General features: G+C 41.5%; 1 protein-coding gene across 6 annotated transcripts in view; it reads right to left on the bottom strand.

Annotated features, from left to right (window-relative positions):
* Nucleotides 1-13,055, bottom strand: part of LOC110529879 (ATPase family AAA domain containing 2B) — a 122,997-nt gene that overhangs the window by 66,149 nt on the left and 43,793 nt on the right. For all 6 annotated transcript variants that reach the window (XR_005052871.2, XR_005052870.2, XM_036985427.2 and 3 more), the window contains exons 20-22: nucleotides 10,935-11,070; nucleotides 2,827-3,023; nucleotides 2,398-2,557 (exon numbers count right to left, since the gene is read on the bottom strand). Coding sequence is in view for 4 of the 6 variants with exons in the window: in XM_036985427.2 (XP_036841322.2) it covers nucleotides 2,398-2,557; nucleotides 2,827-3,023; nucleotides 10,935-11,070 (493 nt within the window). In the remaining 2 variants the exon portion in view is untranslated. The remainder of the gene's footprint in view (nucleotides 1-2,397; nucleotides 2,558-2,826; nucleotides 3,024-10,934; nucleotides 11,071-13,055) is intronic.

Below are 13,055 nucleotides of genomic sequence, written 5' to 3' on the forward strand. Positions count from 1 at the left end.
CAAAACATCAGTCAGGAAGTTAAAGCTTGGTCGCAAATGGGTCTTCCAAAAGGACAATGACCCCAAGCATACTTCCAAAGTTGTGGAAAAATGGCTTAAGGACAACAAAGTCAAGGTATTAGAGTGGCCATCACAAAGCCCTGACCTCAATCCTATAGAAGATTTGTGGGCAGAACTGAAAAAGCATGTGTAAGCAAGGAGGCCTACAAACCTGACTCCAGCTCTGTCAGGAGGAATGAGTCAAAATTCACCCAACTTATTGTGGGAATACACCATAACCAAATATATATTTAAACTCCGTTATGTATGTATGTATGTATGTATGTATGTATGTATGTATGTATGTATGTATATATATATATATATATGTGTGTGTATGTATATATATATATATATATATATATATATGTGTGTGTATGTATATATATATATATATATATATATATGTGTGTGTATGTATATATATATATATATATATATATATATATATATATATATATATATATGTGTGTGTATGTATATATATATATATATATATATATATATATATATATATATATATATATATATATATATATATATATATATATATATATATATATATATATATATGTATGTATGTATATATATATATATATATGTATATATATATATGTATGTATTAGTGTGTGTGTGTGTATATGTATGTATTAGTGTGTATATATGTATTAGTGTGTATATATATGTATATATATGTATTAGTGTGTATATATGTATTAGTGTGTATATATGTATTAGTGTGTATATATATATGTATTAGTGTGTATATATATGTATTAGTGTGTATGTGTGTATTAGTGTGTATGTGTGTGTGTGTGTGTGTGTATCTAATACAGTGGGGCAAAAAAGTATTTAGTCAGCCACCAATTGTACCAGCCACCAAAATGTATGTATGCATGCATGCATTCGTGAGCAGGGGCATTGCAGTGGTGGTTACGCAAAATGATGGGGAAAAGAGATTTACTGGAGTAAATCGTTAGACTCGGTGGAGAGAGGAATGCCGTCGTGACTGAGGGCAGAACAGGCGACAGAAATGGTTTTGCATAACATGCTCCGATTACAATGGGCCAAAAAGTAGATCTCTCGATTCAGTGCATATTAATCTTAAAATAGTAGACATTAATGAGTGTGTCTCCGGACCCCTCCTGTCTCAGCCTCCACTACTTATGCTGCAGTAGTTTATGTGTCAGAGGGGCTAGGGTCAGTTTGTTATATCTGGAGTATTTCTCCTGTCTTATCCAGTGCCCTGTGTGAATTTCAGTATGCTCTCTCTAATTCTCTCTTTCTTTATCTCTCTGAGGACCTGAGCCCCAGGACCATGCATCAGGACTACCTGACATGATGACTCCTTGTTGTCCACAGTCCACCTGGCCGTGCTGCTGCTCCAGTTTCAACTATTCTTCCTGCGGCTATGGAACCCTGACCTGTTCACTGTGATTATTATTATTTGACCATGCTGGTCATTTATGAACATTTGAACTTCTTGGCCATGTTCTGTTATAATCTCCACCCGGCACAGCCAGAAGAGGACTGGCCACCCCTCATAGCCTGGTTCCTCTCTAGGTTTCTTCCTAGGTTCTGGCCTTTCTAGGGAGTTTTTCCTAGCCACCGTGCTTCTACACCTGCATTGCTTGCTGTTTGGGGTTTTAGGCTGGGTTTCTGTACAGCACTTTGATATATCAGCTGATGTAAGAAGGGCTATATAAATATATTTGATTTGTAAGCAAGTTGTGAATATCCAACGGAGATTGTCAATAGTATATACAGTAAATGTTGTGGTGGATTAAAACAAGATTAAAAGAGGGCTGTGACCTCCCTGTGAACAGAAGTAATGTTTTGTCGTAATTAAACCATTTTTGTTTTTGCTGATTAAGATTTAGTATAGGGAAAACTAACTAAATGTTTATTTTAGGAAAGGATTACATGTTTCATAGGTGGTTTCCTTGGGAGAGCAGTTAGTGAAATTCTGCGGTTCTATTAAGTATAAAGGTGCCCAGATCAGGCCGTAAAAGGTGCTTCCAATTAAGCAAGTCCTGGCCATTTGTTTGCTTTTGCCCTACGTTTTACCACACCCACGTTATGAATATTTGTTAGTGGGATCAATACAGTGTCTGATTTAATACGTGGATTTATTTTTATTTGGTTTTAGTAGGATCTTCACGGGTTAGAAACGATGCACCTTAAATGGCACACAAATGAAATGTACTTAAGTATCCATTGTCCGAATTTTGGTTACACAAATTCTCCTGACAAGAAATGTACTGAATAACTCAATGTAAACCTGGTACACAGAATGTTTGAAATGTCTTTAAATACACACACACACAAACACACGCTCCTAAAAGTCCCTCCATGTACCTGAGGGCTCCTTGTCAGGGTTGTACTCCAGGGCATTGCTGCAGATGAGGTCTATGTCCACCAAGAAGTTCTTGGCCGTCAGGTATTTATGGGTGTCGATCTTGGTCATGACCGTAGATAGATCCATAGGCTGAATAATTACCTCCAGGTAGTCTGACACCTGAGAGGGAGGGGAGGGAAAAAGTCAATTTAAACTGGTGCAATTCACTCTATTTAAATCAAAATCAGTTAAGAGGAATTGGTCCAGCAGTGTCAATTCTCTAGAAGCAGTGCAATACTCAAATAGAGGCGAGAGGGTGCTGGGACAGGACTCAAATAATGACGCAACCTCCCTAGGGTACCTCATTCCTTTTTTATCATTACTGTATCTAGCGAGGTATACTGTGATATCTAGTATCTACATCAAGCAATCTCTGTGTTGTTACCCACCTCCTCAATGTCAACAGGTTTGCTGAAGATGTTGAAGCGTTTGTCTATGGCGAGGCGCTTGGTGACGTCCCTGAGGAACAGACGCAGTTCTCTCAGAGTGTTCTCCTCCTGGTCGGCCAGGCGAAGCTGTTCCTCAGGGGAGAGAACCCTGGGGCCAGGGACCTCCGCTACCGGAAGCACCTCCTCACACAGCAGGGCTAATGAGATAAGAGGATAGAGTAGGTGAGTGAGTGCGTGTTTGAGAGCGTTCTCCTACACTGCTTCTCAGGCAAGAGTGGTCTCGGGCCTGAAGCCTGCACTACTGGTAGGACCTCAGCATGACAAAAAGCAAGTGAAGTGAGAAAAGTTGAGTGTGCGTGTCTGTTAGAGAATGTGTTCTCCTCCGAATCTCCTACTCTAGGTTGATCCTTGTGGGAGAGGTGAGACACTCAGGCGGGGGCATCAACTTCTTTCTAATGATATCATCAACAAATGAACAAAAACCCTGAACCCCCAGTCTCTGGCCTAAAGAGAATGATGTGGTTGCTGAATTCCAAATTAACCCCTAACCACCTGGGCACTCCTGTCAACCTGAAATTATTGGAACAGGATGTGACTGAAATATGGGATTTGCTTTATATAATACCCAGCCTCTCGCTTAATTAAAACACCTATCCAGTTAGATCTACAATTAGATCTGCTGCTGATAGCAAGTTTGGTAGGCTACTAATGACTAACAGCCAGTCGTTAATGGCCTGGTACTCAGCACACTATAGTCCTAATCCCTCAGACATCAATATAAATGCAATGAACAAAATCAAACTTCATGAGAGCCCTGGCATTCCGAGTTTGAGCGGATCACCTGTTGCAGCAGAGACCGCTCCTCATAGCTGGTTGATGCATTGAATGACAGTGTTGCACAACATTTCTATAGGCCAGTGGGTCAACAACCGGTCGATCAACCGGTCGACTGGTCGACCTCCAAGGCATTCCTAGTCAATCACCAAACATTTCTGTAAAAAAAAAAAAAAAAAAAAAAAAAAAAAAAAGTCTGGCTTTCCTTTAATTTATTCAACAAAAAGATTGGCGGTAGGTGCACTTGATTCAGCAGCCCTAGCGCCAGGAAGACAATTGTTCCTATTTTGAAACATTTCATGTGCCTGAAGGTACAACTCCACCTACCCGGCAGGCCCAGAGAGCAAATCAAGTGCACCTATAGGCCTACCACTGGCGAATCAGTTAGCGCAGATAACCGTGTCTGCACAGTTTCCTCGAGCCATAGACTAAAAAGAAGCCTCAAACGCACAGCAAAGTTGATACTGTGAGATGTCAAAACTTTTAAATCCATGACTAGAGACTGCTGTTTACGAGTAAGTTCCTGTTTAAGTTGTTAGTCATCACTGTAAACACTTTGTTCAACACTTATAAGCCATAAAATGTGCATTCTCCCTACATCCACTCAAGCTACACCAAAAACTGCAGAAGCAATGAATAGCATAGCAGTGTTTCGATAAGCTTGCGTTGAAGCGGCTTCTCTTAATATCAAGGAATATTTCACTCTCTGGTCATAGGAGTAACAACATGAATTGGTGCATGAAGCAGAACTAATGCAGTGCGACTTCAGTTTCACCATCAGCTGGAAGACTGTCCCCTTATCTCAGCAGATGGGGGGGTAGGATGAGAGGCAGCCTCATTGCTGCTCCCTCCCTCCCCTCAGACTGGCAATCAGACGCAGACAATCACTCCGGTAATTATTATTTTTGTATGAATTACGTTTAGCTGTGCCTCACGTAATACAACAAATGATCTATTACCAGTGTGATCATCATATACCTAAAATTGAAATGAAATTTTTAAATGGTCTGAGGTGAACAACATTGGCAGGGCATTTCAAGCATAGCCAATAGGCATATGCAGTGATAAGTGTATTGGGCCGACAGCACAAACCTCATCACTTCATAACTGTTTTTAATTGCTTAAGCTTCCGTTTTACAAGTCACAATAAAAATACAAATCTGAGCAGTAGATCTCGGTTTGCATTCGACTCAAAAAGGTTGGTGACCATTGCTATAGGCTATACAATTACGGGAGAAAACAACGTTTTGATGGCCTCTTAATAAGAAGAGGACACCATCAGCTTTCTATAGGTAAGGTGTACTATATTTATTTCTCAACTTAACTCCTAATATTAAGCACATTGCTTCACTTTACAACAGGAGTAGCCTACCTGGCTGGCATGGAAATGAACTGTGGGAAAAGCGTCCTCCATTCGCTATTCAAGCGCATACGGATGACGTGTCTTTTTTTTTTACACTGCCCCGGTTCTGGTAAGTGCATAATAATTGCCCATTCTAAACTAATTTCACACATATTATTTAGTATATGTAAAGACAAAATTACACTGAGAATAGTCTGTTCGGGGAGAATATTATCACTTGTGAAGGATGCCCAGCGTGTGGACACGTACAAAAAAAAAAAGAGCATGCATCCCCCCGTCTTTTCAAATCATAGTCGGCCTATATGTTTTGATAAGGTTTGTATCATCACAACTAACTAAAGTGGCTCGAGACCCCTGAAACACAGTTGGAGAACACATTCTAGAGAGTCTTGTGAAACATGTGTTCTTATAAGCTCAGTCATCGCGCAATTGCAGGTGAAAACAGTTTTGACTGGCCACTATTTAAAAGAGGATTCCAGCTTTCGCGTGCTGCTATAGGTAATGCTAAATTCTAGAAATTAAGCACATTAATCTGCTTTACAACAGTATAGCCTACCCGGCCTATTAAAAACTTAACCTCCATTCGCTATTCGAGTACAGGATGACGTTTCTTTGTAGGGGCCATTCTAAATTAAAATAATTCCACACATACAGTACCATTAAAAAGTTTGGGAACACCTACTCATTCAAGGGGTTCTCTTTATTTTCTACATTGCAAAATAAGTGAACACGTCAAAAATATGAAATAACACATATGGGATCATGTAAAGGGGGGTACCTAGTCAGTTGTACAACTGAATGCCTTCAACTGAAATGTGTCTTCCACATTTAACCCAACCCCTCTGAAATACTTATTTTCCACCATAATTTGCAAATAAATTTCATTTAAAAAATCCTACAATGTGATTTTCTGGATTTTTTTTCTCATTTTGTCTGTCATAGTTGAAGTGTACCTATGATGAAAATGACAGGCCTCTCATCTTTTTAAGTGGGAGAACTTGCACAATTGGTGGCTGACTAAATACTTTTTTGCCCCACTGTATAAGAAACAGCATTGTCTGTAAAGGTTAGGCTACTCGGCCCAACAGTCAATAGTGTTAGGTTGACTGGTCTCATTATTGCAATAATTAATCGATATTAAATAAAGATGATTGTTTGAAGAAATGAGAAAGTCTCACTTGGTTAGAATATTCCACCACAATATGCCATCAAATCAAATCTGGTTTGCACTTAGTGGGACTACCATTTGTTTTTCAACAGGACAATGACCCAACACACCTCCAGACTGCGTATGGGCTATTTGACCAAGGAGAGAGATGGAGTGCTGCATCAGATGACCTGACCTCCACAATCACCCGACCTCAACCCAATTGAGATGGTTTGGACTGCAGAGTGAAGGGAAAGCAGCCAACAAGTGCTCAGCATATGTGGGAACTCCCTGAAGAATGTTGGAAAAGCATTCCTCATGAAGCTGGTTGAGAGAATGCCAAGCGTGTGCAAAGCTGTCATCAAGGCAAAGGGTGGCTACTTTGAAGAATATAAAATATATTTAGATTTGTTGAATTTTTGGGGGGTTAGTACATGATTCCATGTGCTATTTCACAGTTGATGTCTTCACTATTATTCTACAATTTAAAAAAATGGTCCAAATAAAGAAAACCCTTGAATGAGTAGGTGTCCAAACTTTTGACTGGTACTGTATATTAGTAGGCTATATGTAAAGACCAGATTAAATTGAGAATAGTCTGATGGTTGAGAATATCATCAAGGGTTTATCAAATTGTAAATGAGACTGATGAAGTATGTGCAGCCTGCGCAGGAAACAGAGCAGACATTTTCAAATCATTAGAGTTGGATCATTCAAGTTTAAAACGTATTAGTAATCAAAACATATAGCCTACCAGTTCATATCACAACTAAAGTTGCATAAATAACTCAATTAAGCATATAGGATGACCCATTTCTTTGTTAACCACACACGAGCAGCCGCATGTGCGCACTCCCTCAAATGTGACCCGTTTCAGGAAACTAGGCGTATGTCACAAGTCATTACTTCACAGGAGAGCCATTTGAGCATAAACTTGTTTTTTGGCAGAAATGCCTTCCCGAACACGTGAACTTTCATGTGCCTTAAAAACAAACTCGTATGCCATCTGCAAATACAATTGTTAAATTACGAGCCTAGTTGGGTTTAGCCACAGAAAAAGTGGAATTCGAGACTAAATATATGGAGAGAACACGGATTACATCTTCAAACTAAGGGCAACCATGGCATCCGACAGGAGATGCATCCAACCATGCTATATACGGGTAAGATAGTCTAGCTAGCTACATTTTCAGATATTACACATCTGAAATTGACAGAAAGTGGTTTTATTTCAAGTTAAAGTGTACTGTTAGCTTGCTAACGTTAGCTGGCTGGCTCGCTATCTAACATTGTGTATGATCTTATTCTTCGTATTTCAGACATTTACTTGACTAGTTATTATAGCCTAATGTTAGCTAGCTAACATTGAACCTGTTTGGTTAGCTACCTGCAGATTCATGCAGGGGAGTAACATCATGAGTTGAGATTATGGTTAATTGTTTAGACAGCTGGCTAGCTGCATGCCTTAACAAAAAGACTCCACTATGCAAGTATCCATTTCAATAGAATGGCACTGCAACAACTGTTGATAGAAGTACGAGCTGGTAAATTCACTCTGGCTATCTACCCCGATTTCAGACCACGGGTAAGATAGTCTAGCTACCTGCATTTTCAGATACTACACATTTCTATTTTTGACATAGTCTGTCAGCTAGCTAGATATGTCTTAACAAAGACTCATTTTAGTGTGCCAGCGCACAGAAAAACTGATGAATTTATGAACGCTCAACACCCGTTGAATATGGCCTGTGCCAGTAAACGTTGGCAAAAAAGTGTAATTAAATTGCTGACAGCAGCACAGTTAGTCACCAACACAATGGATCACATGAAAAACAGCCTAACCAGCTCTGCTAGGGTAAGTTAAATGGTCAGAGTTGGGTATTCTCTCATTATGTGTCTGGAAGTAGCTAGCAAGCTAGCCAATGTTAGCCAGTTAGGTTGGGCGCTTGACTACCGCTGTGAGGTCAGAACGTTCGGATTAACCCTACAAAATCGTCCAGAGCTTCCAGTGAGCGCTCTGAACGCAAAACGCTCTGAATTTATAAACGGACGATCTAACAGCACAGTTGCAGTCAACAACACTCTGGATAACATAACAGCCTAACTAACCAGCACTGCTGGGGGAGTAATATTCAGGGAGCTGTTCTCTCTCTCTCTCACTTAGATGCCTGGAAGTAGCTAGCAACTTGGATCAACCATTAAAGAGATGGGTGGGGCTAAAATTTGTTATTTTTTATTGAACCTTTATTTAACTAGGCAAGTCAGTTAAGAACAAATTATTATTTACAATGACAGCCTAGGAACAGTGCTTTGTTCAGGGGCAGAACGACAGATTTTTGAAATTTTACCTTGTCAGCACAGGGATTCGATCTATCAACCTTGCGGTTACTGGCCCAACGCTCTAACCACTTGGCTACCTGCCGCTTAAGAGGGTGTGAACGATGCTGAATGGGTGTAGACAAAGAGCTCTCCAATAGTAGTACCAAAACATTCAAAGGTAATTTTCTCAAAAGTGAGTTTACAAGTTTGTCAACTATCAGAGCAAAATGACTTTACAATAGAGGAACAATGGGATTGTGATTTTGTAGCTCTGAGTCAATACTTTCATCCAATGTAAAAAACACAATTTCAAAATGTGTTACATAAGACCGATTTGAGCCACAAATCGTTTGGAGAAAATATCCTTTATTTTATTCAGCTATGTTCAATTGTATTCATAATACTATAAAATAATGCCATGGAATTCTAAGCAAATCTTGTCTGTTAAATGAACTAATTGCCAGGGCCATTGCCCCTCATAGCCAGGGCCAAGCAGAAGGACGACTCAGAATATGCTATTCTGTTCTTCTGAAATAAGCTAGATTTTCTTCATATCATGTTTCTTTGCACCGGTCTAAAATAAATAATGGATTTAATGTGATGGTGTAGGCTATATTAAATGGATTTATTTTACTTTTTAAAATGTACATCTTCCAAAGGTCTGCATCAGTGGCTTTGTAGGCTGTGTGGAAGCCGGAGATGCTAAACGTGTTTATGTTAATGTTACCGTGAGACCACCAGCTATTTGCATGACAATCACCGACTGACAAAATGTCATGACTGCTACAGCCCTAGTTGGGGATTCAGCACAGTCTAGTTGTTACACACTGTGCTTCCTTTCCCGCTCCTCTTCTGGTCCACTAGCCCCAGGCGCCTTCCAACATTGTTAGCCCTGCTTCACATTAGCATCATTGTCCGTGAGTGTAATCATGGGTAATAACTGTGTAATCATAGGTAACTGTGCTCCGTTCATAGCGGGCTCCCTCTCTCCCACTTGAATCTCCCCAGCCTCCCCCTAAACTCCCCACCCCTACAAGCAGCCCCTGATGGAAGTAGGGCTGCTGTTTTATTCACGGGGAACCCCCGAAGTGAGGAGAGAGCGGGGACCCATGCCTAACATCAATAAGGCTATGCGAGCCGCGTGTGTCAGAATACGTGTGTGTGTGTGGGACCCCTGCCTTGCATCAATGAGGATGCTGCAATCGGCGTTGCTTGCTGTATTTCCATTTGAAAGCGGAGTGCCATCATGGAAGCCCCGGTGAACCACTCTATCACACTGAGAAGGAACAGATGGAAAGGAAGGTTAGGGAAGAGAATAGTTAGGTGAATGGTAGGGGGAAATGGAGGAGAGAGAGTATGGCGGGATGAGGGAGTGGAGGAGAGAGAGTTTCAAAGGAGAATATGGTAGCGGGACATGGGGAGAGGGCCGTGTAGTACTACAGGGAGGAGAATATGGTAGCGGGACATGGGGAGAGCGCCGTGTAGTACTACAGGAAGGAGAGTATGGTAGCGGGACATGGGGAGAGCGCCCGTGTAGTACTACAGGAAGGAGAGTATGGTAGCGGGACATGGGGAGAGGGCCGTGGAGTACTACAGGAAGGAGAGTATGGTAGCGGGACATGGGGAGAGCGCCGTGGAGTACTACAGGAAGGAGAGTATGGTAGCGGGACATGGGGAGAGCGCCGTGTAGTACTACAGGAAGGAGAGTATGGTAGCGGGACATGGGGAGAGGGCCGTGTAGTACTACAGGAAGGAGAGTATGGTAGCGGGACATGGGGAGAGGGCCGTGGAGTACTACAGGAAGGAGAGTATGGTAGCGGGACATGGGGAGAGGGCTGTGGAGTACTAAAGGAAGCTATGGAAGTCATGACTATCGCGTAAATGAGCCTACTAGTCTGGCCACATTCAATTATCTAGGAATGTATATTTTTCAAGTGAAGCAAAAATCTAGCGATGATTCAACAGCTCAGAGAATTGAGTTGTACGGTGGTTACTGCGTTTGAGCAATGTGTGCGTCAGGAGAGGGGCACTGTCTGTGGGGTTGCTAACAACCGAACGCATCTGGCTTTCAGGGGAAATGGAGAACTCCTGACTTCCACTTTAAGACGTTAACAGGGCGACACTCCATCTTAACCATTCCACATTTACTGGATTGGTTCAACAGTGCAGAGAAGAGAACCTCCCGTGACAGTTTTATTTGTTCATCGTCAGGACCAAAAAGGAATGCCACTCAGGAGTTTCTTTTTTGCCTGCTACTTTAGGTTAGGAGAGAGAACAGAAAGGCGAGATAAATCTAAGATGAAAATGACTTTTCTCTCAGCACCCCACTGAGAACGGTGTCAGGACAACATTGTAAAAACTTGGTTGGAATGTGATACAGTATTACACGTGTGTGTATGTGCGTGTGTGATATCCTGTGTGCATGCTTGTATGAATTCATTGTACCTTTGTGTCTCCTGTGGGATGGCGCTCGAGCAGCCTGTACCAGTAGCAGGTCCATGAAGAACCTTCGTCTGTCCTCCTCTCCAGGTGAAGACAGACTGACCACCTCCCCGTACGTCGTCTGGAACATCAACTTCACCTGGGAGAGACAATAAGAACCATATCAACAAAAACAACAGAACCGGCTCATTTACGCGATAGCCAATGGATGTGTCTGGCATATGGAATCAGAATAATTTTCTTGGATTTGCCTAGACTTTACTTAAGTAATATTGATTTTTTGAAGAGCTAAGCAAATGTAATATTGATGACAGTTTTGTTGTAATTTTCAGAGGTAGCAGCAGACAGGTGTTGAATTAAGTTAGTAGGGCAATGCTTTCAACCTATTAAACAAAGGTTCGCCCACGTTGTCGTGAATTTAATATGAGAGCATGTTCTATGAATAGCAGTGTGCAGGGCTCTAAAGTGTGACCAATTTGATCACATATGCTACAAAATATTTTGCTGTGATACCTGGAATTGAATTTGGGGAGCACCAGTGCGTGCGACTAATGGTGTTTTCACATAGTCCTCTTTAAAATAACCAATCTCAGTCCTCTTTTGCCACTTCACTTCAACTATATTGTAGACCAAGTCCTGGTTGCATTCACATTGCTATGTTTAGAAAGGAACCACTATCCTTTTCCAACATGCAGGTTTTTAAAAAGTGCAGGACAACCCATTCAATTAGGATGTTTTATCGGACAGCTAGATACCTACTTACCTTTTGGAAACTAATAAATTGCATTTATTTAAAATATGAGACATAATAATTGTAATCAGAAGATACTATTAAACATGTACATTTGATTGGTAACAGAATAAATATCAATAGAATAAGTGCAGAATAAATAATGCTGTAATTGTAAATTGTACATCCAAGGTCGGCCCCTTTAAGAGCTAGAAAAGACTTCGTACCCCATGTTGTCTTTTGTACCCAAATATGTTGTCTTCTCACACCATTCAATCCCCCCAATCAATAAACAGCTTATGAAGCGCTCTTAGCCTATAGATCACATATTGCAAACAAATAATCTCTCCTAAAAACTCCACACTTTTGAATTTCTATGCGTCCTTGACAAATCACTAAATCGAATAAAATAAACATTTCTGCGAACCTGCACATCATCATCTCTCTTGTGGCACCGATGGGGCAGGGGAAAGAGTGTTGCAGTAGACTAGTGTGTGGCTTGGGAATAATGACAAGCGAACCTGGGGAGTTTTCCAAATAAGTCAGTTCTTCAAATTTCTGCCCTGGTCAACTATAAGTGCTGCTATTTTGAAGTGAAAACGTCTAGGAGCAACAACGGCTCAGTTGTGAAGTGGTAGGCCACACAAGCTCACAGAATGGGACTGGTGCGTGACGAAGCAAAAAAAGTTGTCTGTCCTCGGTTGCAACACTCACTACTGAGTTCCAAACTGCCTCTGGAAGCAACGTCAGCACAACAACTGTTCGCAGGGAGCTTCATGAAATGGGTTTCCATGGCTGAGCAGTCAAGCCTAAGATCCACATGCGCAATACCAAGCGTCAACTAGAGTGTCGCCGCCATCGGACTCCGGAGCAGTGGAAATGCATTCTGTGGAGTGATAAATTCTCGCTTCACCATCTGGCAGTCCGACGGACGAATCTGGGTTTGGCGGATGCCAGGAGAACACTGCCTACCCGAGTGCATAGTGCCAACTGTAAAGTTTGGTGGAGGTGGAATAATGTATGGGGCTATTTTTTATGGTTCCGGCTAGGTCCCTTAGCTGTAGTGAAGGGAAATCTTAATGCAACAGTATACAATACGATTCTGTGCTTCCAACTTTGTGGCAACCGTTTGGGAAAGGCCCTTCCCCGTTTCAGCATGACAATGCCCCATGCACAAAGCGAGGTTCATACAGAAATGGTTTGTCGAGATTGATGTGGAAGAACTTGACTGGCCTGTACAGAACTCTGACCTCAACCCCATCAAACACCTTTAGGGTGAATTGGAACGCGGACTGTGAGCCAGGCCTAATTGCCCATCATCAGTGCCCGACCGCACTAATGCGCTTGTGGCTAAATGGAAACAAGTCCCAGCAGCAATGTTCCAACATCTAGTG

This window comes from Oncorhynchus mykiss, chromosome 8 (genome assembly GCF_057628025.1).
Source record: "Oncorhynchus mykiss isolate SJ-2025 chromosome 8, ASM5762802v1, whole genome shotgun sequence".
In the NCBI taxonomy this organism is placed as follows: Eukaryota; Metazoa; Chordata; class Actinopteri; order Salmoniformes; family Salmonidae; genus Oncorhynchus; species Oncorhynchus mykiss.